This window comes from Pseudonaja textilis, chromosome 1 (genome assembly GCF_049901715.1).
Source record: "Pseudonaja textilis isolate UNSWEBS1 chromosome 1, rPseTex1.2, whole genome shotgun sequence".
NCBI lineage: Eukaryota > Metazoa > Chordata > Lepidosauria > Squamata > Elapidae > Pseudonaja > Pseudonaja textilis.
The window spans coordinates 253,960,530-253,982,315 of NC_141990.1; the positions used below are offsets into that span (position 1 = coordinate 253,960,530).

General features: G+C 40.4%; 1 protein-coding gene across 14 annotated transcripts in view; it reads left to right on the forward strand.

Moving 5' to 3' along the window:
- ANO1 (anoctamin 1) overlaps positions 1-21,786 on the forward strand; it is a 170,118-nt gene that overhangs the window by 48,906 nt on the left and 99,426 nt on the right. For 2 of the 14 annotated variants that reach the window (XM_087921289.1, XM_087921294.1), the window contains exon 1: positions 2,434-3,136. The exons of 7 other annotated variants lie outside the window; for them this stretch is intronic. In XM_087921289.1, coding sequence (XP_087777415.1) covers positions 3,091-3,136 — 46 coding nt within the window. In that variant the 5' untranslated portion in view covers positions 2,434-3,090. Of the gene's footprint in view, positions 1-2,433; positions 3,137-21,786 lie in introns of those variants that run through there. 5 more of the 14 variants (XM_087921293.1, XM_087921299.1, XM_026706706.2 and 2 more) reach the window with 3 other exon arrangements.

Genomic DNA, 21,786 nt, shown 5'->3' on the forward strand with positions numbered 1-21,786 from the left:
AGAACTACAACTCATAATCTCCTGATTTTAGTCCAACACCTTAACCGCTACACCTGTCTCAGGTTTAATGTGCAGTTTCGACCATCTCAACAGAAGTCACTTAAAATGTGAAACAAAAATACTTTAAGACACTGACCATATAATACCTATTAGCTTATCCAAGCCACAAAGATACAAAGATCCCTTATCCCCCTGAGTTGAGTTTCTCTAAAACTAACAGGTGTAATTTTCTTCGGTTCATCTGCAAACACCCCTTGAAATAATAAATCCTCCTTGAACAGAGGTAATATGCCAATCTTATGCTGTGTGGGTTTTGAGCCCAAGTGATAAAAACAAAATGGTGAAATAATATACGAAAGAAACACAATGATGACAATCAGGAGTCTGGCAGCACCTTTTCCAACTAAAAATTTTATGAAACAACATCAGGTTTTGTGAGCTTCAGCCCACTTCACCAGATACAAAGAGTGACTGGACTGATGTTAGATTTAATTGAAGGGTGGGAGAGGAAGACAGGTTAGCTATGCAGATACTGGTTATCTGAGAGACAGATTATAAGTACCTTATCAATTAACAACTGCAAACTGGTAAAATCCATTATGTTTGTTAAGACTTTTTGAGATAGTCTAAAATCTTTTGATGCATAATTTAGCAACGGTCTTACTCAGTGGTAGAGTTAACGTCCCTGGTCTTCAAAATGTGACTTTGGGGTCTGTTACACAGTGTCCTGGTAGCTTGAATGCTCTTATAACCTTTTGTCCTTATCTTGAGTCTTGTTCCTCCTGTAACTGTGATGGCGAACCTATGGCATGCGTGCCAGAGGTGACACGTAGAGCCCCCTCTGTGGGAAAACGAGCTGTCACCCCAGCTCAGCTGTGCATGCGTGCATGCCTCCCGCCGACCAGCTGGTCCTTGGGTCTCTGCCACACATGCACAGGGGTGGGGCGCATGTACAGAGAATGCACTCGCATTGCATTTTGGGGATACACATGCACGCTTATGCTTTGGGCACGCTTACGCTTTGGGATGCCAAAAAGGTTAGCCATCACTGTCCTACAATGTCTATGATCATAAGCACTAACCTGTCACTTAGAAAATGTATGGGCACAATTCCCTCATGTAGAAGATTCAGGATACATTCACACATGTTGAAATAGTCCACAGTCTCTGGGCATTCAAACAGGGTTTATTGTAAGGTCAAAGTGTTCTGTTTCATTCTTATGCAACAACCTCTTCCAAAAGCTTACAAGCCCTAGATTTCTTTCGCTGGCTGAGATTTCCAGGAATTGTTGTATCAATGCATCTAAAGGGGATTATGCTGACAAACATCAAATCTCTATAGTCTTGTTCTGTGCAATGCCATTAGTGCTTTCCTTCAATTTCTCTCATGCCAAGTCTTGAAGAAGCTCTCCTTGGAAATGAGAACCTGCTTATTTATTCCTTGTCCCAATGAGACAAAAGGAGTTTCCTCTCTTTCCATGTTACTGGATCCTCTGAATGACCTTTACTGCACCACGGGAGTAGGAGAAACTCTGAAATAAATAATAGGTGACTGCGGGTAGACGCTGCCATTTTAATTTCCTCAAAGCCAGAATAGCATCATTTCATCCGGGAGGCTGGAGAAGGATCAAAAATTCCATCGGCTACTGTGTTATGCTCTGTAGCCTCTAGGTATCCATGGAATCTTTTTCAAACACTTTCTGTATTAGCCCAATGTCCATGCGGCTATCAGTAGATAGCTGGGATCCTGTAAGTCCATTTATTCAAGGAAGGCAAGGTTGGTACCAGAAGGCATAGAAGAACACCTAACAAAAGGGGTGAGGGAAAAGAAACAACTAAAAGCAAGGCAAATGGGAGCTAACTGTGAGAGGAGATTGTAAGTCTAAACATAGTGTTATTATGGGGGGAGTGGGCGTGGGGGAAATAGCAAGGATTCAATATGATGGGGTTTGTTTTGTTTTTTGGGGTCAGATGGTTAGAGTGTATCTAACTGAAGCGTGCAAACGTTCCTTCAGGCATTTGCCTTTAGAGATTTCGTTGGGCACGGTTCAAAACAGCTCCGCAAATCGGGATTTTGGCAAAGGAAGAAAAGGCTGAGTTGGATTCCCCCCGTCTCTGGGCCACTCAAAATTTCGTGAGGTCCAAGTCTGCACTTCGAGACCGCTAAGCGTAGATGTGAGAGAAGCAAAGTTTTACCCAAAGGCGTTGTCTCCGAGTCCTCGGAGCCTAAATGGGACCGGCGTGCTTAAAGAGCTGGGATTTTTATTTTCTTTTTCTTTTCGCGAGACGGTACCAGGAAAACGGGCAGCAGCTCTCCGCCTCCACCCCTCTTTTCCCGCCCTCCTTTAAGCAAAGAGTTCGCAACGTTTGCATTGGCGGCCGTCCTAGAAGGGCATGGCTTACAACCATGAGGAGGAGGAGGAGGAGGAGAAAGGCAGAGGGTCCAGCCGCACCAACTAAAGCGCTAACAGCTCCGACTCCCGCTCCCATTTCCCAGTGGAAGGTCGTCCCGTTTAGCCGCTGCCGCCGCCGCTTTTCCTCCTCGCCGGCAGAAAATCGCGTGGACGGCTGGCTCCTTTCCCAGTCTCCGCGATCGCAGGACCGGCGTGGCTATTTTAAAAGCCATTCCCACCCCACCTCTCTCTACGCCAGGGAGTTCCTCCTATCTCGGGACCCGTCTCAGTTTCAAACCGCCGGCTCCCAGGCAATCAAGGTTATACTCGTAGGCGCCTGGTGCGCGCGCACGTGTCCGGGGGTAAAGCAGCGGAATCTCGCCTTGCAGAATTTCGCTTTCTGAGGCGGAACGCCCCGTTTTCCCGCTTGCCGCTCCCCCCCCCCTCCTTCCAATCCAATCCCTATCTTCGGGCTGCCCCGGGGAAATGGATTCCCGAGCGTGAACTATTAAACTGCTTCTTGGCAAGTTATGCTTGCTGCCTGCCATGCGGTTGTGAGCTGTCTTGAATAAAACGCACCCGGCGGGAGAAAAGGGAACCAAACTAAGGAGGTGGGGAAAATATATATATATATATTATATATATCCAGGACGCGTCTCTTTCTCTACTCCCAAGTTTTCAGCTCAGCCGCCTCGAGATGGATGAGGACGGGATTCACCTCCACAGAATGGCCCGCGCGTCATGTAAGTGTTAACTCGTTTCCTTTGGGAAGGAAGTGTAGAGCTTGGGTTTCAGCGGCGGCAGCAACAAGCAGGGACCGTACAAGTCTCTCTTTTAGCTTTAGTTGTTCTTCCCGGGATGCGAGCGATCAAAAACCCTCCCATTGAAAACATCTGGACCTTCCTCATAAGTGGACTAGGATGGCACTGCGTTGTAGTCATGCCAGTTTTGCTTTTTTTTTTTTTTTAAATGAATTTGGGGTTTTAATATCGGACAAGCATTAGATGCTCAGCTTACGTTCTCGAGGACGATTCTCTGGTTAATTAACAAAAGGAATGTTTTCAGATGCATTTCTGTTTATTCGCGTATGAATGTTATTTGAAACGTCACCGTGCAAATAACAGCTGTCATAAATATGAATGGCACTAACTATATTTCTGCTGATTATTTAGCATGGTTGCATATATATTTACTAATGATTACATAGTCATTATTTGTGGTGTTCAGTGTTCAGGGAATTGTGCTCCAACTTCCTTTATAACTGTATAAAATGAAGGTGCGACTTAGCTACTGATAATAGGAACTGATCTCTCTCTCTCTCTGTGTGTGTGTGTGTGTGTGTAAGTAATTTTACCTGTACATAGGTAAGATTCTGTGATGGTTATTTGTTAAAGAAGTAAAAGGTAATGAGATCATCATGAATTTCATTCATAATAGGATGGCAAAATACTTCTGGTGAAGCCAAGATGAGGGGCTATTGAGAAGATATTGAATTTTTTAAAGTAAAAGAAAACTGATTCTTAGAACTGAGTCCATATTTCCCATAATTAATTGATAAAGATGACACATTCACATTTTAATCATCCTTTGATATCTCTTATGTTTTTCAGAGCTGCACAACACGTGATAATCATTGTGTAGTTCTAGTTTCTTTCCAGGATTTTTCAAAACTCAGTAGTTAACTTGGAATATGCAGAAACGCAACTGGCCAGCTGAACTGTATACAAATGAAATGTAAATTTAGAATGACACCATTTATAAATTCCTTGCTTTGTAATCAAGAGGCCAAATCTGGCTGTTTGATTCTAAGAATAGAATGGGGAATCCTATTCTTTACTTCCTTCTCTGTAAAATGAAGTGCCACCAGTATCCTGAAGCTGTTTATTAAAGCAGCCAAATATTAAATTGGAGTTCAGCCCACATCTAAAAGTATCGCTGTATGCTCATCAAATCTCTCAGGCTAGAGGAGAGGAAAGTGCAGACAAGGGGCACTTAAGAAAATTAGCCTGATATGAATCAGCTGTGGTTTGCTCCTGGCACTTTTTGGGATAATAAGTATAACTCTGATTGTCGGTGTGAAAAAAGCCCTTATCAAAATTTAACACAAGAGATAGAGGTTTTGTTGAAAAAGACAAGTCAGCTAGAAGGGCGTTAATTATTAATATTTGGTCCAATGGGAACAAGGAACTATAACACATTATTATTCATAGGGTATACAGAGAACTAGTCATATGCATCAACAGATCTGTAGAACATCAAATAAGCAACTAAGTACTTGTAACCCAAACCACATAGAATTATATATTATGTGTTAAACATGTAGGATATACTCCAAAAGAGAAGAGATGTATTTTTCCTAGCTAATAGAATATGTACATTTTAAAAGATCTAGATTTAGTTCTACAGAATAGTTGTGTAGCATTCACTATTAGCCAAGTACCATGGCATAAAGACCATTACTGAAAGGTCTGTAGATATATTTTAAACAACACAAAACAACTTAATTGCTTTCTATGAATATTCATAAATATGGGTTACATAAATTATTAGATCCAGAGATAGGCTTGATACTTGCTCTGATAATATGAATATCTTACTCTGTTCCAATCTTTATTATCAATACTTACTGATTTCCCCATGATCCCATCTATATGACTTATGGTTCTTTATCATAGAAAAGAAAATGTTTTCTAATTGCAGAAGGGGCGGAGGATGTAACACCTTTCCTTATATATAGTATTTTGAAAAAGCTACAGAGAATATATGATAAAGTGGGAGGTGGGAATGCATTTCATTGAAAGGTCCGGTCCATTCTACATATTTTTTGTCTCAAATTGAGAATTGGAATGTTTGTTGTTGTTGTTCTAACCTTGTAAATCACCCAACAAATGCATAATCTGTAAGAAAGAAGAAAGGTAATTTTTGTTCATTGAAGAATCAACACAAAATCTTCAAATGAGCACATTTTGTATCATTTTGATCTGCGTAGGACATAGAAAGAACTAATTTCAGATCTTTAGTATTTCTTTTGATAGTGATCACTTACACCTGGTATCTGAAAACAGAGAAATAATGACCTTCCCAAATTTGTCGGACTATAGGAAATACAGTAATTAATTATGCTAGCTAGTAATGGTAGGTAGCCGGGAGTCTAACAACTGGAAAGACTACTGATGCCCTGTTTCTTTATTTACTTATTATTAGACTTGTTTGCCACTCATCTTATTTGTTCCTAGTAGTCAGTATTGGCAATGTTCTGATTTGTGGTGTACAGTGTGTTCTGAAATATAAGACAACATATGGCACAAATGTCTGAATCTGGTATCCTTGAACTACCATAATTCCCAGCCAGCAATCATTAGTGTCCTCTTTCGTAGGACACCAGGTTTGGGAAGGCTAATTTAGTAAGTGCTGAGCCATAGCTTTGGTCCTGCCATGGAGACATGAAAAAACATTGCATTTAGTGGGATTTTTGTAAACCACTTAGATGTATTAAAGAGTCAGAAAACTGTTCTAGAATATGGTGATTGTGTCCCTCTGAGTCACAGGAATTCTTTTTCATGAGTTTGTGGTTTCACTGAAACGATAAATGAGATGACTACTTTCCTGCTCTGTCATAATCCTTCAGAGTCATAGGCATGTTACCCTGTGAGACAAACTAGACTGTTATTTCTAGCCCTAGTTTATGTTGATCCTCCTGTTTCCTTGAGAAGTTTCAGAGTATGTGTGACATACTGGTTGGGAGCAGGCCAGGGAAGCATTAACAAATGTTATCATGTTTCTAAGGAACCTACATTCCTGTATTTGCCCCATCAGTAGTTGTGACTTCTAATCCTGAATGATAATTCAGAGCAAGTTAAAGGCCTAATTGTGTTTGATGGGCAGGAATGGGAAATGTGTTGAATTTCATTCTTCTCAAAAACTTCTCAAAATCCACAGTTCATTTTTTTCTATGGTTGAAAAAGAAAGGTTAGCCAGCTTGCAACCATGTTTTATTATAAACTACCATTTTTGGTACCAAAGTACCATTACTGCAGTAGACATTGCAACAATACACTGTAACAGCAGCTCTAGCATGTTGTTTTTTCCCATAGCAGGCATTAAGTTACCCAGCAGTACAGCATTGTACTCAGGAAAATTCGGGGTTTTGGACATGGACGTGTGGCCTGAAATCACAATAAATCCAGTAAATTGAGACAACTACTAAATTAGACTGAAAATAGAAGTAAAGCTTAGACTTTTCATCTCATGGCTGCAGGGGGGAACTCTGCAAGGACAGAAAGATGAATTTTAAAAAACCCACAGGAGTTTCAATCTATCCCTTACTGCTGAACTTGGGTTTTGCAGTATGGGTAGATAATTTTGAACCATACTTTCATCATTTCCTTTGGCAATGCTGGCTGGAGTTTATGTGCACTGACATCTAAAATATTAGGAGGGCACAGTGTTGCCTACCGTTATTTTAGGCTGTGTGCAAAAAGACCCAATAATTAATATTCTCATTAGTTGGATAGCTGCTAGAAAAGCTCTGAATTTTTCATAACCATTATTAAAAGAGTTCCATAAGGGCTTTGTGGTAAGGACCTTTAGCAGATAAGTTATCCTTGTGAACAGAACTGGGACAGAACCACCAAAAAGGCAGCCAGGAGACAGATTCCTCCAGAGGAAGAAGAGATCTAGCCACTTACGCTGTTGATAGCTGCTCCTTGTGAGGAGATGAAAGCAATTGAGTTTCTTGAATTTCATGAGTTGAGTTATTTGAGAGACAAGGGAATATCAATGCACTCAGGACTGCTGTGCAGCATTTATGGATATATGACTAGTAAAAAAAACCCTCTCACTTTCTTTAACACCACAATATAAAGAGAAGGTAAGAATAAAAACATGTTATGGAACAAAAAAGAGAAAAAGATACTATATTAAAATTTGTATTTAGAAACAAAAAGTTTAGGAACATTGTGATCCGAAGAAATTACTATGTCCTTTATTAGGTTAAAGGGCATCGTAATTTTAGAAAACAGAAGCTTTCTTTTATATACGGAACCGTCTTTCAGAACTGTAAAATTTAGACAAATTATTTAGACAAATAATTAGACAAACTGAACAGATCTTCTTATGGAATGCTGATTGTTTATTAGTAAGGAAAAAGATAATTGCTGAATTTTAAAGAACAAGAAGATAAGGGTAATATCAGCCAAACTGTGGGAGTGTAACTATAGAGAATTAATTGGACTAAATTGGGTGTTAAAGATAGAAAAAATAGAACAAAAAGGAGGAACTTCCCTCTTACTTTCACCCTTGTAATTAACATACTTTCTCATAGTGGCCACTATAAAAAAAAGTACCAAAATTGGGAGAAGGAAGGTGAGGTTCAGTAGAACAACTTCCAGATAAGGTCATTTTACTAGATTGCAAAAATGTTGAGGAATTTGGCAAGAAGATTACTGTAATGGCTGCCAATAATTTGGATGTTTTAACAAGAAATTGTAGTATTTGCAGAAATAAAATGGGATATAAAAAAAGAAGAATGAAGAATCTGTAGAACAATTGGCTGAAGATCTAAAATGAATTAATAACAGTATGAAAGTTTTGGAAGGTAAGAAAAAAGTTATAAATAGAGAAGTGGAGACAAAATTGCCAATTTGGCATTACTGGAACTGAGAGAAAAAAATTTCTTTTAAGATTTAAAGCAGTTCCCGAAGAACATGGAAAGAATATCAGAGAAAAGATTATTAAACCTCTGCCTGATTTTTCTGGATTGGGAGGAAAATGACAATGAGACAGAGGTCAGTAAGATTTAGAGGATTAATACAAGAGTTGCAAAATTAGGAAATGTTCCAAGGGATGTCTTTGTGCAGTTTGCCCGGAAGAAGACTAAATAAAGATCAATTTTTGTAGCAGCATTTCAATACTAAGCTGAGATTTGATAACACAGATGGAATTGTACTTAAAGAGAGTCCAATTACAATACTGTGTAAGAGAAAATGTTTTTTTCTGAAAGTTAAACTTAAACAGAAGATTCCATTTAGTTGGGACAAGTTGGAAGGGATAATTTTTACTTTTAAACAGCAGAGATTCAGATTGAACTCTGTGCAAAAAGCGAGAGATGACCAAGTTATGGCCACAGCAGCATTCCCATAGTCAAAATTTGGGCCCTTGGCAATCGTCCTGCCTTTATGATTGATTGCAGGCTGTTATTTCCCCCCACCCACCTCCAACCCATCCCACTGGGTCTCTGCAGGCCTTGGGCCTGCTCCCTATCTTATTGAGTCCCATACCCATTTCTACACACACCCAATCAGCAATCGACCACTTACTTTTTGTGGTACTGTGGATCTCCTGGAAGCAGCTGCTCTGCCACGCAGTCTTTCTACACAGCTACAATTCATTGAGGTTGCACTTCATTGGACGTCACAACTTGGACGCAGGCACCATTTTGGTGGGGCTACAATTCATTGAGGTTGCTCCCAAAATGGTACACACTTCTGTGACAGAGCCACATGGCCACCAAGGAGGCTGAAATGTAGAGTGACCTGCTCTGTTTCCCCAGTACGATCACTGGAGGTTAATGACTGCATTGATGACACGAAGAATAAGTGCAAGTCTGGCAATCATTTGGCTGCCTCACTTAATGATGACATCATGATATAAAAAGCAGCTGGGTTGGAGTACTGCAGTTAAGAGGTGATAAAGGTAGGATCTCCTGATCTATGAATGGTTGTAACTAGCACATAATATGGAATTTTGAACCATATTGCCACTCTAACCATAGCTGCTATTTGACAAAGAGATGAGAGTCCAAGAGGACTCTGAAATTATAAGTCAACATGACCCTGTCCAGAACCAAAAATGAAATATAATTGATATCAATTGTTTTCTGAATCTATTGCTATTCTGTCAGGCTGAGAATGCCCCAGAGTCTGTTTTTTCCTATCTATAGCAATAGCACTTAGACTTATATACTGTTTTACAGTGCTTTACAGCCCTGTCTAAGTGGTTTATAGCAACAGTCGCCAACTGGTGGGCCGCGGCCCACTGGTGGTCTGCGAGAAAATTTTGGTGGTTCACAGAGAAATGTCATTGCCCCAGAGCACCACCCAAAGCAATTAATCCAGGCTGCGTAGGAACACAAGGCTATGCTGCCCACATGGCCTGCAGGAACTCTCCCTGCCCACTCACTCCTTACCTGGCAAACTTGCCTGCTAAATTGCTATTTTTCCTTTTTCCAACCATCAGCTGTTGTTCTGTGCCAGGAGATTTAGATGAGCTAGAAAGCAGGAAATCGTTGGATTTCTTGCATTCTAGCTAATCTTTAGACCTTCGGCTTTGCTTTTAAGCTTTTAACCTTCCTTAGGTCTGAAGCAGTGCAGACTCAACTAGCTGATGGCAGATAGATAGATCTCTGAATGAATCTGTGATTCTGTGAGCAACTCAATCTGCCTGCCTACTTTGCCTGATTTGGGGTAAAAGTTGCTCTCTTTTTTTTTTATAAAAAAATCAATATTTACATACATGGTGTGTTGTGAATTAATTTTGTGAGTTTGCTTGCAAGCAAATTTTATGTGACAGGCTCAGTAGCCGATCTCACAGGTCTCTGAATGTATCTGTGATTCTGTGAGCAACTCAATCTGTCCGCCTGTTTTGCCTGATTTTAGGTAAAAGTTGCTCTTTTTTATTAAAAAAAATTATATAAATATTTATAATATTTACATATAAGCCATGTCCAGGCAGTCACATGACCACCAAGCCACACCCACAAATTAGGCCATGCCCACAGAACCAGTTGTTAAGAAATTTGAATCCCACCCCTGCCTCTGTGTGTTTGTGTGTGAGAGAGAGGGGGGGAGGGAGGGAGGGAAAGAGGTTAGATCAGATCTCTCTCTCTCCCACCAATGTCATCAAACCACCCTCAGTCAAAATTCATATTAGTGATCCCCAAGATTTAAAATTATGAGTTTGGTGGTCCCTGAGGTCCAAAAGGTTAGTGACCCCCGGTTTATAGAGTCAGCATATTGCCCCCCCAAATTTGGGTCCTCATTTTACCCACCTCGGAAGGATGGAAGGCTGAGTCAACCTTGAGCCTTGTAAGATTTGAACTGTCAAATTGCTGGCACTCCGCAGAAATAGCCTGTAATACTGCACTCTTAACCACTGTGCCACCTTGGCTCATTCTGCATAGCCTCTGGGCACTAATATACATTGATTGCATCTTCAGCACATGATCAAGATATATAAATGAGTATTATCTGAATATTGATGATAGTTCACCTTATTCTGTGGATAACATCTCCTAGTGACTTTGTGTAGATGTTAATCTACACAAAGTGAAAGAGTAGACATGTAGCATTCTGTAATAGAGGGTTTTATAGCTTAGACCACATTCCAATCACTATCACTGATTGAAATTGATTTCCAGAGGAAGGATCATTGCAGTATGCCAACTCTCAACCCCAGAGGTAGACCAGAATGGTATCATGATTTATAGTACTGAAGGCCTGACAGGTCAAATAGAACCAAATGGGCATACCCCTTACCAAGGGATATCCACAAAATTAAGCACTGTGATCTAGTTGCCATATCCAGCCTGAATCCATTTTAAACAGATTCAAATAATATTTTTCTTTGAGACTCTCCATATCTATGGGCCCACCACCTTCTTAACAAAATGGAACATTAAAAACAGATTGATAGTTACCCAAAACACCTGGATTGAGTGATGTCTTTTTAAGGATGGGACAAACAATTGCCTCTTTCAAATATGGCAGTACTTTTATGGATACATTTACCACCATTCTGACCTAGTGACCGGTGGTGGAATTCGAAAATATTTACTACTGGTTCTGTGGGCATGGCTTATTGGGTGGGTGTGGCTTGGTGGGTCATGTGACTGTGGGCATGGCTTGGTGGTCATGTAATTGGGTGGGTGTGGCTTGGTGGCCATGTGACTGGGTAGACATGGCTTGGTGGTCATGTGACTGAGTGGGTGTGGTCAACTTAATGTCAATGGGCTCCATGGAGAACACAGCCCTAATCTTACCAGTTCCAGATAAACATTTCTATGCCTGTTTCCAAATATAACACCAACCTTACCTATTTCCCAGTCCTTAAGGAGATTTGCGGTTCTTCTTTAGCCAGAAGCATTTTACTATCTGCTGTGGACTCAGGTATTTCCCAGTTTACGAAATACCAGGGTTTAAGATACGGTATTTCAGGTTTTTTTTAAGATAGGTCTCTTGATTAAGTATTGTTCTAATTTACCCAACCAAGATTTGCTTGTTTCCCACAGATGATCCCACCTGTATTGTGGTCCCTCAATTATGTATTTTGCCATTTTTGAATGCACAAATTTATCATTCTGTTCTTACTTACTGTAAACTTTTAGTCCAGGGGAGTAGGTTTTCCTCACTCCACTGGCTCAATAACTGCTCTAATGGGTATTTTCACGCCCTTACGTGTTAGAGTCACCCCTGAGGGTTCACTCCACCTCCTGCAGCAAGAAAGTTAGCTGCAACAACTACAAGAATTCCCCAGTCTTGTTGAGATTCCCCATCTTGTGTAACTTCCCCTCCTCTTTGTCTTGAATTGCTTGTGCAATGGGGCGAGGGTAACTTCTCTGCTGGAGATGAACAGGTACTGCCAGAGGCTTCACTTGAATGACCAGTGGTGCATGGTGCACTGCCTATCCTGGCGGATTATCTTCTGCCCATAATTGCTGCACATCCAACTCCTGCCAAGTATCGAGGACTCAAACCTCTTGGGCCACCATTACTTGCCACATCTCATTTGGAGCATGCCTCATGACTACTGCCATTTTATCTTCCTCAAATGACAAAGTTGCCCTCATTTTGCATAACATGGGAATGGGACACTTGGGCATGTATCAGAATTGATGTTCAATGTCCCTTCTATTCAGGGAACAACCCAGGGGCTTTAGAAAAGGGTGGCAATTTACAGAGCCATCAATCCCTTGTATATTTATAACATCACCAGAAAAGGGGAGCCAACAACTTAGTAACTACAAATCTAGATGCCCCCTATCTTCATTCAGACCAAGGGTTCGGGGGGGGGGGAGGCTGAAGAGGTTCCTTAGGCCTAATCCCTTGATATGGTTTTGGCATTTCCTTTTGTATTCCCTGAGCTCCTGCCCTGGGAACTTGATTATTGCCATCATCAACATTTGTGTGTGTGTGCGGGGGGGATTATCTTCTTCATAGGATTCAGTTTTCAAGACAGGTTTGATTTTAATCTGACTCGCCTTGATCTGAGATCTGGGGTTTCTATTCATTTGGGCCATGCAGACCCTCATGAGTTCGACTCAGCATTTGCGAAGCCATTCAGGATTCTGTTTTACTACTACTTGCCACTGGTCAATATGCTGCTATTGATCTGGGTGACCATTATCTGGGTAAGTAACAATCTGGTGGACTTTTGAAATGATGTCTAGATTAAAACTGTTTTCGGGCTTCCCTTCTTAAAATTTCTCAGCATACACTGAAGAGGTGTCCAGGGGACACTTCCTCCACCACCCATTTCTAGACACTGCCACTGACCTGTGATGCCGGACATTCCAACGGTCACCAACAGGAACTGCAATGGCTTAACCACCCACATAATACTAGGGTCTAGTTAGGATTCACTGATTCCGGGCCCAGGAGGGTGATCAGGCCCCCTCTTCCATTCTCAAAACAAGTGGGTCTGCACTTCCCCAATACTTATAATTGCCTGAAGGCGTCTTCTTCCCAGCTGGTGTTATTTCATGACTTTTTGATTCCATTTAGGTTCTTGGATCGGTTGGTTGTCCACCAGATACCCCTACAGTGCCATCTGCCCCTTCCAGCTGAAGGGTCAGTGAGATGGCCCCGGCTGGGCACTGGTCAGTCTGTGCTGTCCTCAGCGAAATATCGCTCTGAGTCCTGGCAGAGTCGCCATAAATGTTGTAGGAAATTACGAGACTCAGACCATGGAATCCAAAAATAAGTTGGTTTTATTATTATGCTTTACTCAAGAGTGTGATAGGCAACAGGCTTTTAAGGGGCTGCCACAAAAAAAGGGGGACAATGTATTTTCCAAAGAAGCAAAATGCTAACAAGAAGCAATGGATGGAAACTGAACAAAGAGAGAAGCAACCTAAAACTAAGGAGAAACTTCCTGACAGTGAGAACAATTAAACAGTGGAACTGCCTATCTCCAGTTATGGGTGCTCAGTCAATGGAAGTTTTTGAGAAAAGACTGAAATGGCATAGGGTTCACCCCAAGGTCCTTTCTAAGTATTATTCTGACACCTCTCCCAGGATTTCTACTCAGAGTTTGGCATCCTCAGTTTTCTTGCCTGAGCTGGGGGTTGGACTAGAAGATCTCCAAGGTCCCTTTCAACTCTTGTTAAACATATGTGTATTTTATGCTCTGGACTATTGACATTGAGTGTATGTAAGCCCTGAAAAATATGAGGTAGCCCTGGGCAAAAGAAAGGCAGAAAAATCACTCTAGGTGTAGGGACAGTGTAAAATATTAACACATGATAAATAATGGAACAATTAAAAATAATAGCATGGAGTTTTATCTCTCTCTCTTCCTATTTTTTTCTTTCTTTCTCTACCTTCCTCTTTCTTTCTTTCTTTCTTTCTTTCTTTCTTTCTTTCTTTCTTTCTTTCTTTCTTTCTTTCTTCCTTCCTTCCTTCCTTCCTTCCTTCCTTCCTTCCTTCCTTCCTTCCTTCCTTCCTTCCTTCCTTCCTCTCTTATACACACACACACACACGCACACACACACAACACACACAGAGTACTTAACAGGCAAGCATTTGGGAAGCAGTTCCTTTAAATTTCTCCAAGGCTTGAGTGGATTCCCCCACCCCTCTCTCAGACTGCACTCCTTCTGACTCCAGCACTTTAATTCGCAAGGGGAAAGCGATACTTGCAGCGTCCATGGGGAGTCCTTGGAGAAAGTTTTAAAAGACCTGCTTCCCAAATGCATTTCTTTTACGTTGCAAAAGTTCTCCAAGGCTCGATTCACCCCCACCCCCTCTGCACTCCTTCTCACTCCCGACACTTTAACTCACATGGGAAAAGTGATACTTGCAGCGTCCATGCCTTTCTTCCTTTTCCCCGGGGAGAAAGAGGACATGGGGCACAGAAAGCTAGGAGAGCGATTGCAAGTGAGCGACCGGGCGACCGGGTTGGGGGCGTGGCCAGCCAGGGATTTCCACCAGTTCGGCGACCCATGCCAAATAACTGCTACCAGTTCGCCCGAATAGGTGCGAACCGGTTGAATAGCACCTCTGCTAGTGACCCATTATCACCATAGTGGCTTTTACCAACCAATAGGACCAGGGGTATAGTTCACAGATGGAAAGACTGGTGGTTTCAAGGACTCTGCTGTTGTCCTTGAAGGAACAATTTTGCAAAATCATCTTTCTTGGACTTGCCTAGCTGTCATCTAATTCCAAGTCAACTCAAAACATTTTATCCTCAAGATGCACTGAAAATTCTCCACAGTGGCTTGGCACATTCCTCCAGCTTATCCTTTCTCTGATAGTGTCTGAAAAACTCTAAAAATGGAAAGTCGGCAGCAATCGGAGGATTACATGAGAGCAGACAAATATTGCTGCTTTATAGTTCTTTACTTTTTTTTATTTGTTTGTCAATTGCTTACAAGATAATAGGTATAAGTAAAAACATAGTTAGGAATGCATGGATACATATAAGAAAAATGAAAGAAACAATAGGACAGGGATGTTAGGTACATTGGTGCACTTATGCACGCCCCTACAGACCTCTTAGGAGAGGGGTGAGGTCAATAGTAGAAAGTCTAAGGTGAAAGTTTTTAGGGTTTGGGGAAGAAACCACAGAGTCAGGTAGAGTATTCCAGACATTGACCACTCTGTTGCCAAAGTCGTATTTTCTTCAATCAAGTTTGGTGCGATTAACCTTGCGTTTGTATCTATTGTTTGCTCTTGTGTTGTTATGGTTGAAGCTGAAGTAGTCATTGACAGGTAGGACACTGCAGTGTATGATTTTATATACTATTAGATCGGACCCACGGCAGCGTAGTTCTAGGTTTTCTAGGTCTAGAATTTCAAATCTGATGGCATAAGGTATTCTGCAACAAGTAGAGGAGTGCAGAACTCTTCTTGCAAAATATTTCTGGACTTTCTCAACAATGTTAATATCAGATACGTAATGTGGGTTCCAGACTGATGAGCTGTATTCAATTATTGGTCTAGCAAATGTTTTGAATGCTTTAGTTAGTAGTGTAATATTACCAGAGAAAAAGCTACACAAGATTAGGCAGGCTAACAACACTTAATGCCTTTTTGGCTATGTAGTTAAAGTGGGCTCTAGCACTTAGTTTAGATCATTAGAGATGAGTACTCTAACATCCTTGACAGAGTTTGGATCATCAACAAGGTCTTGACTATTCAGCCTGTATTTTATTTTCTGATTTTTTTTTGCCAATATGTAAAACAGCATTTATTTGTTGAGATTTGAAGTTGCCATTTGTTTGACCATTCTGATACATAGTCGAGGTCTTTTTGAAGGGTAGCAGTATTGTCTGTGGTGTTGAATAGCTTTACATCGTCAGTGAAGAGAAAGCAGTTGCTCTTAATATGATTACAGCGGTTATTTATGTAGAGTATGAAGAGAGTTGGTCCTAGAACACTGCCTTGGGGGACACCACTGTTGACACATACAGAATTTGATAGGACACTCCCAATTTTGACCATTTGTTGTCTGTTTGACAGGAATGCTTCTATCCAGTTATGCAGGTGTCCAGAGATACCGTAAGATTTTAGTTTTAGAAGTAGTTTGTCATGTACCACTGAATCAAAGGCTTTACAGAAGTCTATGTAGATTGCGTCTGTTGCTTTGCCCTGATCTCACTTCCCACCTTTCCACTTTTTGACCTGGATTTTCTGAAGAAATCATTGAGCTTTCCTGAATTAGTAAGCAAGTAAAGGCTGCCCTTGCCAAGTTTTCAAGTAATCATGGCTTCAACAGAACTGTGTTGGTTCAGAAAATTCCCTTTCAGATCTGTTAGTGGAGTTATTAGAATCCAGGATGAATCAATTGAATAGGTTCCTTCCTGCTATTGAAGAAGAAGGCACAGCTTAGTTCTACAGCAGTGAACAGATGTTAATGTTCCCCATCCTTGGATCACATTGGATCTGCTCTGAGTCAAGAAACAAAACCTATACAGCATAAGGCCAGCCTCATTTGTTGAGCTGTTCATAATCTCTGAACTCGATCACAGGAAAGGTACACCGAAGCCATTCAGAGTCCGATACCAATCCAGAAATGAGATCAAGTTAGCTGAGGAAGGACATTGCTGTGCAAGTTGTAAAATGATACAGAAGTAGCAGAACCAACTTTTCCCCTGAGTCCAACTTCAGAAACCAGACCTAACAGCCAGTTATTTTCAGAACCATGCCTATGGTATAGGTTTTTATGGTACTGTTAATAGTGAAATGTTCCTTTAGAATGGGATGAAAAAAGTATGAATTTAAATGATATCACATTCATTTCCTCTAACTTTCTTTGTATGAGATATTTTCTAAGATTAAAAATTATTCAGTTCTACCCTGAATTAGAACTTCCAGGATAAGTCTATAGCTTTATTGTCTTTATTCCGATTCTATACTGGGTGTGCAGATAGCTATTTCCAGCACATACTGAAATGATTAAGTACCTCGTGTTAACCATTAATCAGTACTGACTAAAGATTAATAACTACTTTAATTTAATTAGACCCCTACTTTTATCCTTGAAGCTGGCACACAGACATATATATCATTAACTTTATATATTAATTAGAAATCAGAGTCTCTTCCAGAGAATGATATAAATTCTGTAGTTTGCTACATGAAAGTTGATAAGGTGCCTTAAATGTGTTAAGGACCCCATTTCTTGGGTTTACTGTTAATTGGTAAACTATCAACTGCTGCATATATTCTTTTTTTGTTTATTTTATCATTTTAAATTTTATTGTTTTTCTAGTTTTAGAACTATATGCTACACAGAGTCACTCATCCATTGGCTGAGATGGGCTTCTATAGACAACGAATGAATGAATGAAATGTACCAGTAATTTTTAAACACTTCATAAGACTATTTGCAAGACAGAGAAGAGGTGTTCAGATAGATAGATAGATAGATAGATAGATAGATAGATAGATAGATAGATAGATAGATAGATAGACAGACAGACGTGTGAATTTTGATAGAATGTTTACTAAGGATAGAAAAATAGATGGAGAAATGTTAAGACATACAAACAATAGTAATAAAGTAAGTGGGTTGCATGTGATCTGTTGCAAGGAGTTGAAAGAAGCTAAAATGTCTATATGTAAAAGAATGGGTTTTGGTTTATTTTGTGAGTGAGAATTGGTAATGCCAAATTGAATGCAGTGGGAATAGAATACCTCTCAGAAGCGCATGTGTGATGGAACAAGAAAAGTTAAGGGAAGAATGACAGTGGTTTACTTAAAGAGTAGGTGATCAATGCAAAAGAAGAGATAGTTTGCTCATACAGATAGCTATCTGCATACCCAGTATAGAAAAGGAAAATTGTGAAGGAAGAATGAATGGGTTGAAATGCAGAAGACATCATAATATATGATTGGAAGGAATTTATGAGATTCTCAAAAAAAAAAAGACAAAGAACTTTCAACAACAAAAAACATTTATGAAGTGATGTGGTAGGAGAATGGGTTTTCAATGATAAAACATTATGAAGAGATAGAGTGAATAGTGTTGATATTTCCCTTTCTTTTTATCTTACTTATTCTTTCTTATTGTCAACTCTCGAAACGACTCTAGCTGAAGCCATATTTTTCTTGCTTCATTTCTTAGTTGCCATACCTATGGAGAGGGAGGGGGACTTCTGGGATGTAGGATGTTTTCCTCCGATGTGCTAGACATAGTAACAATAAGGATCCTGAGAACCAAGGCCAGATCAACGTACCATAGCAACGGCAGGAGGGAGTGCTGAGAAGTTCATCACCTGCTTGGTTGGCTAACATGACCTGTGACACAAGGGGGTTCAACAGTATCTATTCTTTAGGCCCAAACCGCAAAACTTACTCACCATTAGTTTCACATTTCACTGTGCCAATATGATGTACCCAATAAACAGGATTTTTGAGGAAGCCAAGGCCTCAGAGTCTTTAATTGGTTGGGAGCATTACTCAGAATCATGATACTTATGCTTTTTCTCTGCTTTAAATGACATTGCTTACCCTGAAAGGAAACCGTGTGATTGATATGTATTAATTTGGAGGTGGGGGTACAATTTATTCAAATGTTATATTAAAAACATGAATGCATGGGCAGGCACATGCACGCACACACACACACACACACACACACACACACAATATAGTAGTCATTAAAATTTATCTCACACCATCAGTAGACCAGTAATTATTTGAAAATGCCTCTGCTCTCCATCATCCACCCCACAGTTGTATTCAAGCATCAATCTTATTTGTATTTATCTGACTCAAATAAAATAGAGTTGGGTGTTGTAGTAAGCTGTATGTTGATGATGATGTTCAAAATCTTAAGATCACAGTTATTTTTCATATGGATGTTAAACAGCAACCAGAGTAAAGGTGTTTGTAGAATGCCACAGCAAAACTAACAAGGAGCAAAGACACAAGATCCTAATCTGTTTCTGAAATAATAATTTACATATGTGAACCATTACAACCTAAGATGTATTTCTCCTGTCCCTATATTACACAAACCTTTTTATTGGTCTCATTTTACCATTATTGCATAACTATCTAGGGTGCAAAATTCCATGCTGCTCTCAGTTACCAACTCTGCTACAACATGCAGTGTTGCCAGGGTTGTACAAATCCGTTTTAATGAGTATTTAGATCATTATTATAATGTTTTGTATAAGATTTATTATATCATTAAGTAGATTTAGTTGGCCATGTTTTTTATGTTCATTATTGTTTTTAGCCCTTCTTTTAGATTTATGTTATATTATTATTGTATTTTTATATTTTTAAATTTCTTCCCTCACTTCTTTATATTGGTATTTGACTGTAATAAAGGTTGATTTGATTTGATAGATAAGAAATAAAGTGAGACTATTGTGGAAAATTTCAAAACAACATCGCCCAACACTGAGGAGAAACAACCAATCATTGATTCAACAATTAGGGTACCAGTTTTACAAGAATAGAACAGAATACTTTATTGGGCAAGTGTCATTGGACACAGGAATTTGTCTTATGTGCATAAGCTCTAAGTGTACATACAAACAACAGAGTAATATAATCATAAAATACCAATAAGAGAAGGTAATAGAACAGATTAGAAAGATAATAGTAATAAATCATACTACATGGGTAATATCCTTAGACAAAAGATAGTAGTGTGGGAATTAAATGTTCAGCAGAGTGATGGTATGAGGGAAAGAGTTTTGGCATGCAGTGTTCTATAGCAGCATCTCAAGAGGAGGAGTTGAAACAGTTTATGTCCAGGATGTGTAGGGTTTAGAGGAAAGAGTTTCCCTGAATAATTGGAAAGCAAAGATTGTTATGGAAGTTGAGGGCTAGGGAATGGGAAATCCTAGGAATTTCATTTGTTGAAACTTGGGTACGCTGGGCAGGTTCTTCTTAGTGTTGATTATCTCTTTAGGCAAAACTGTCCTTTTAGGATGGCAGCAGAGCAGGACACATCCTTTGTGAAGGATGGAAGGTTGAGTTTTCTTACCATGTTGCAATTCCTTTATTAGGGCTGTCTTTGAGCTGAAGTCTGAGCAAGTAAGTGAGATTTATATTCTTTGGTTTAGATCAAGGTTGTCAAACTCTATTTCACTGAGAGACACATCATGTTGTGTTTGACCTTGGGAGGCTGGGTGGCCGTGGTCAGGGTGGGCATGGCCAGTTTGACATCACTCATGTTGGGGGAACCTATGGTGGCCCAGGCGGTGCTGGTGGGTTCCACTGTCTCCAGCAAAGGAAGGTGAGACCAGGGACAGTGCCAAACCCTTGTCCTCTAGAGGAGCCTTGCCATTGGTTGGTGGCCAAGTACTAAGGCAGGACTTTCCTTCCTTCTTTCCTTCCTTCCTTCCTTCCTTCCTTCCTTCCTTCCTTCCTTCCTTCCTTCCTTCCATCCATCAACCCTGAAGCTGACAGCTGACGCTTCCTTCCTTTCTTCTTTTCCCTTCCCTCTTCATTCTGCTTTCTTTTTTCTTCCTTTTCCTCCTTCCTTCTTTTTCCTTCCTTGCTCTCTTCCCATCTTCCCATCTTTCCTTCTTTTTCTTTGTCTTTCCTCTTTACCTTTCTTCTTTCCTGTCCCTTGTTGGATGCTCAAAGGCAAAAGGGGAAACATTAAAAATGGCTCCTTCATGTCGAGAGACGTTATCTGTGTTTCCAATTATTTTATATCACTTATATTGCACACGCCACACATGTCCAAATAAATCTCAAGGGAAGTAGATGTCAAACTGCAACTTGCTAGCTGAATCAGGTTGAATTTGTAATAATTGTGAAATTTTATTTATAACTTAAATCCAATTGATTTTAAGCAGGATCAATGAAACTACTGCAATTCCATAAAAACCTGCATTTAGGAATAAGGAAAGAATGAGCAAACCATAAAGAGAGGACTTTCAGCAAAGACCACTCAGTCCTGGGAAAGAGGAAGATATGAGAAAGAACTGCCAAAAAACTCTACCCTTAATTTTAACTAATGTAAGATGGAGTAGAAAGGACCCTAATGAACTTTCAAATTGTGTTACTTTGCCCTATTACAATCAAGGGCTTTCCCAGTGTCCCTACCATGACTATTTCTTGACCTTGGCTATAAAGGAAAATAGCTCCTAGAACATCTTTTCCATCTTTTGCTTATGCTGAGACAGTGGTCACCAACCAGTGGGCTAGGGACCACTGGTGGTCCGCGAGAAAATTTTGGTGGTCCACAGAGAAATGTTTCCCCAAAGCAATTAATCCAGGCTGTTCAGGAACACAAGGCTGCACCACCCACATGGCCCGCCCACCCGCTAGCCCCCACCCTTTGGCAGAGCGCAAACCTTACCTTGGGTAGAGCCATACAAGCTGGAACTGAAGGTCAGGCTAACGGCGGGGGAGGGAAATCCGCCCCAGGGTGGCTTGCTGATGTTGGTGGGAAAGTCGGTCCCATATTCCAGAGCTTCAGTAGTCACACGACTGGCCCATCCTGGAGCAGTTCCTCCAGTACATGGCAGGCCGGTGCATCCTGGTGGAGGAGCAACTGCTCCGGGATGACCAAAGGGCCAGTCCTGTGACTTCTGCAGCTCTGGAATGTAGGACTGACTTTCCCGGGAACGTCAGCAAGCCATTGTCAAAATTCATATTAGTGGTCCGCGGGATTTAAAATTATGAGTTTGATGGTCCCTGAG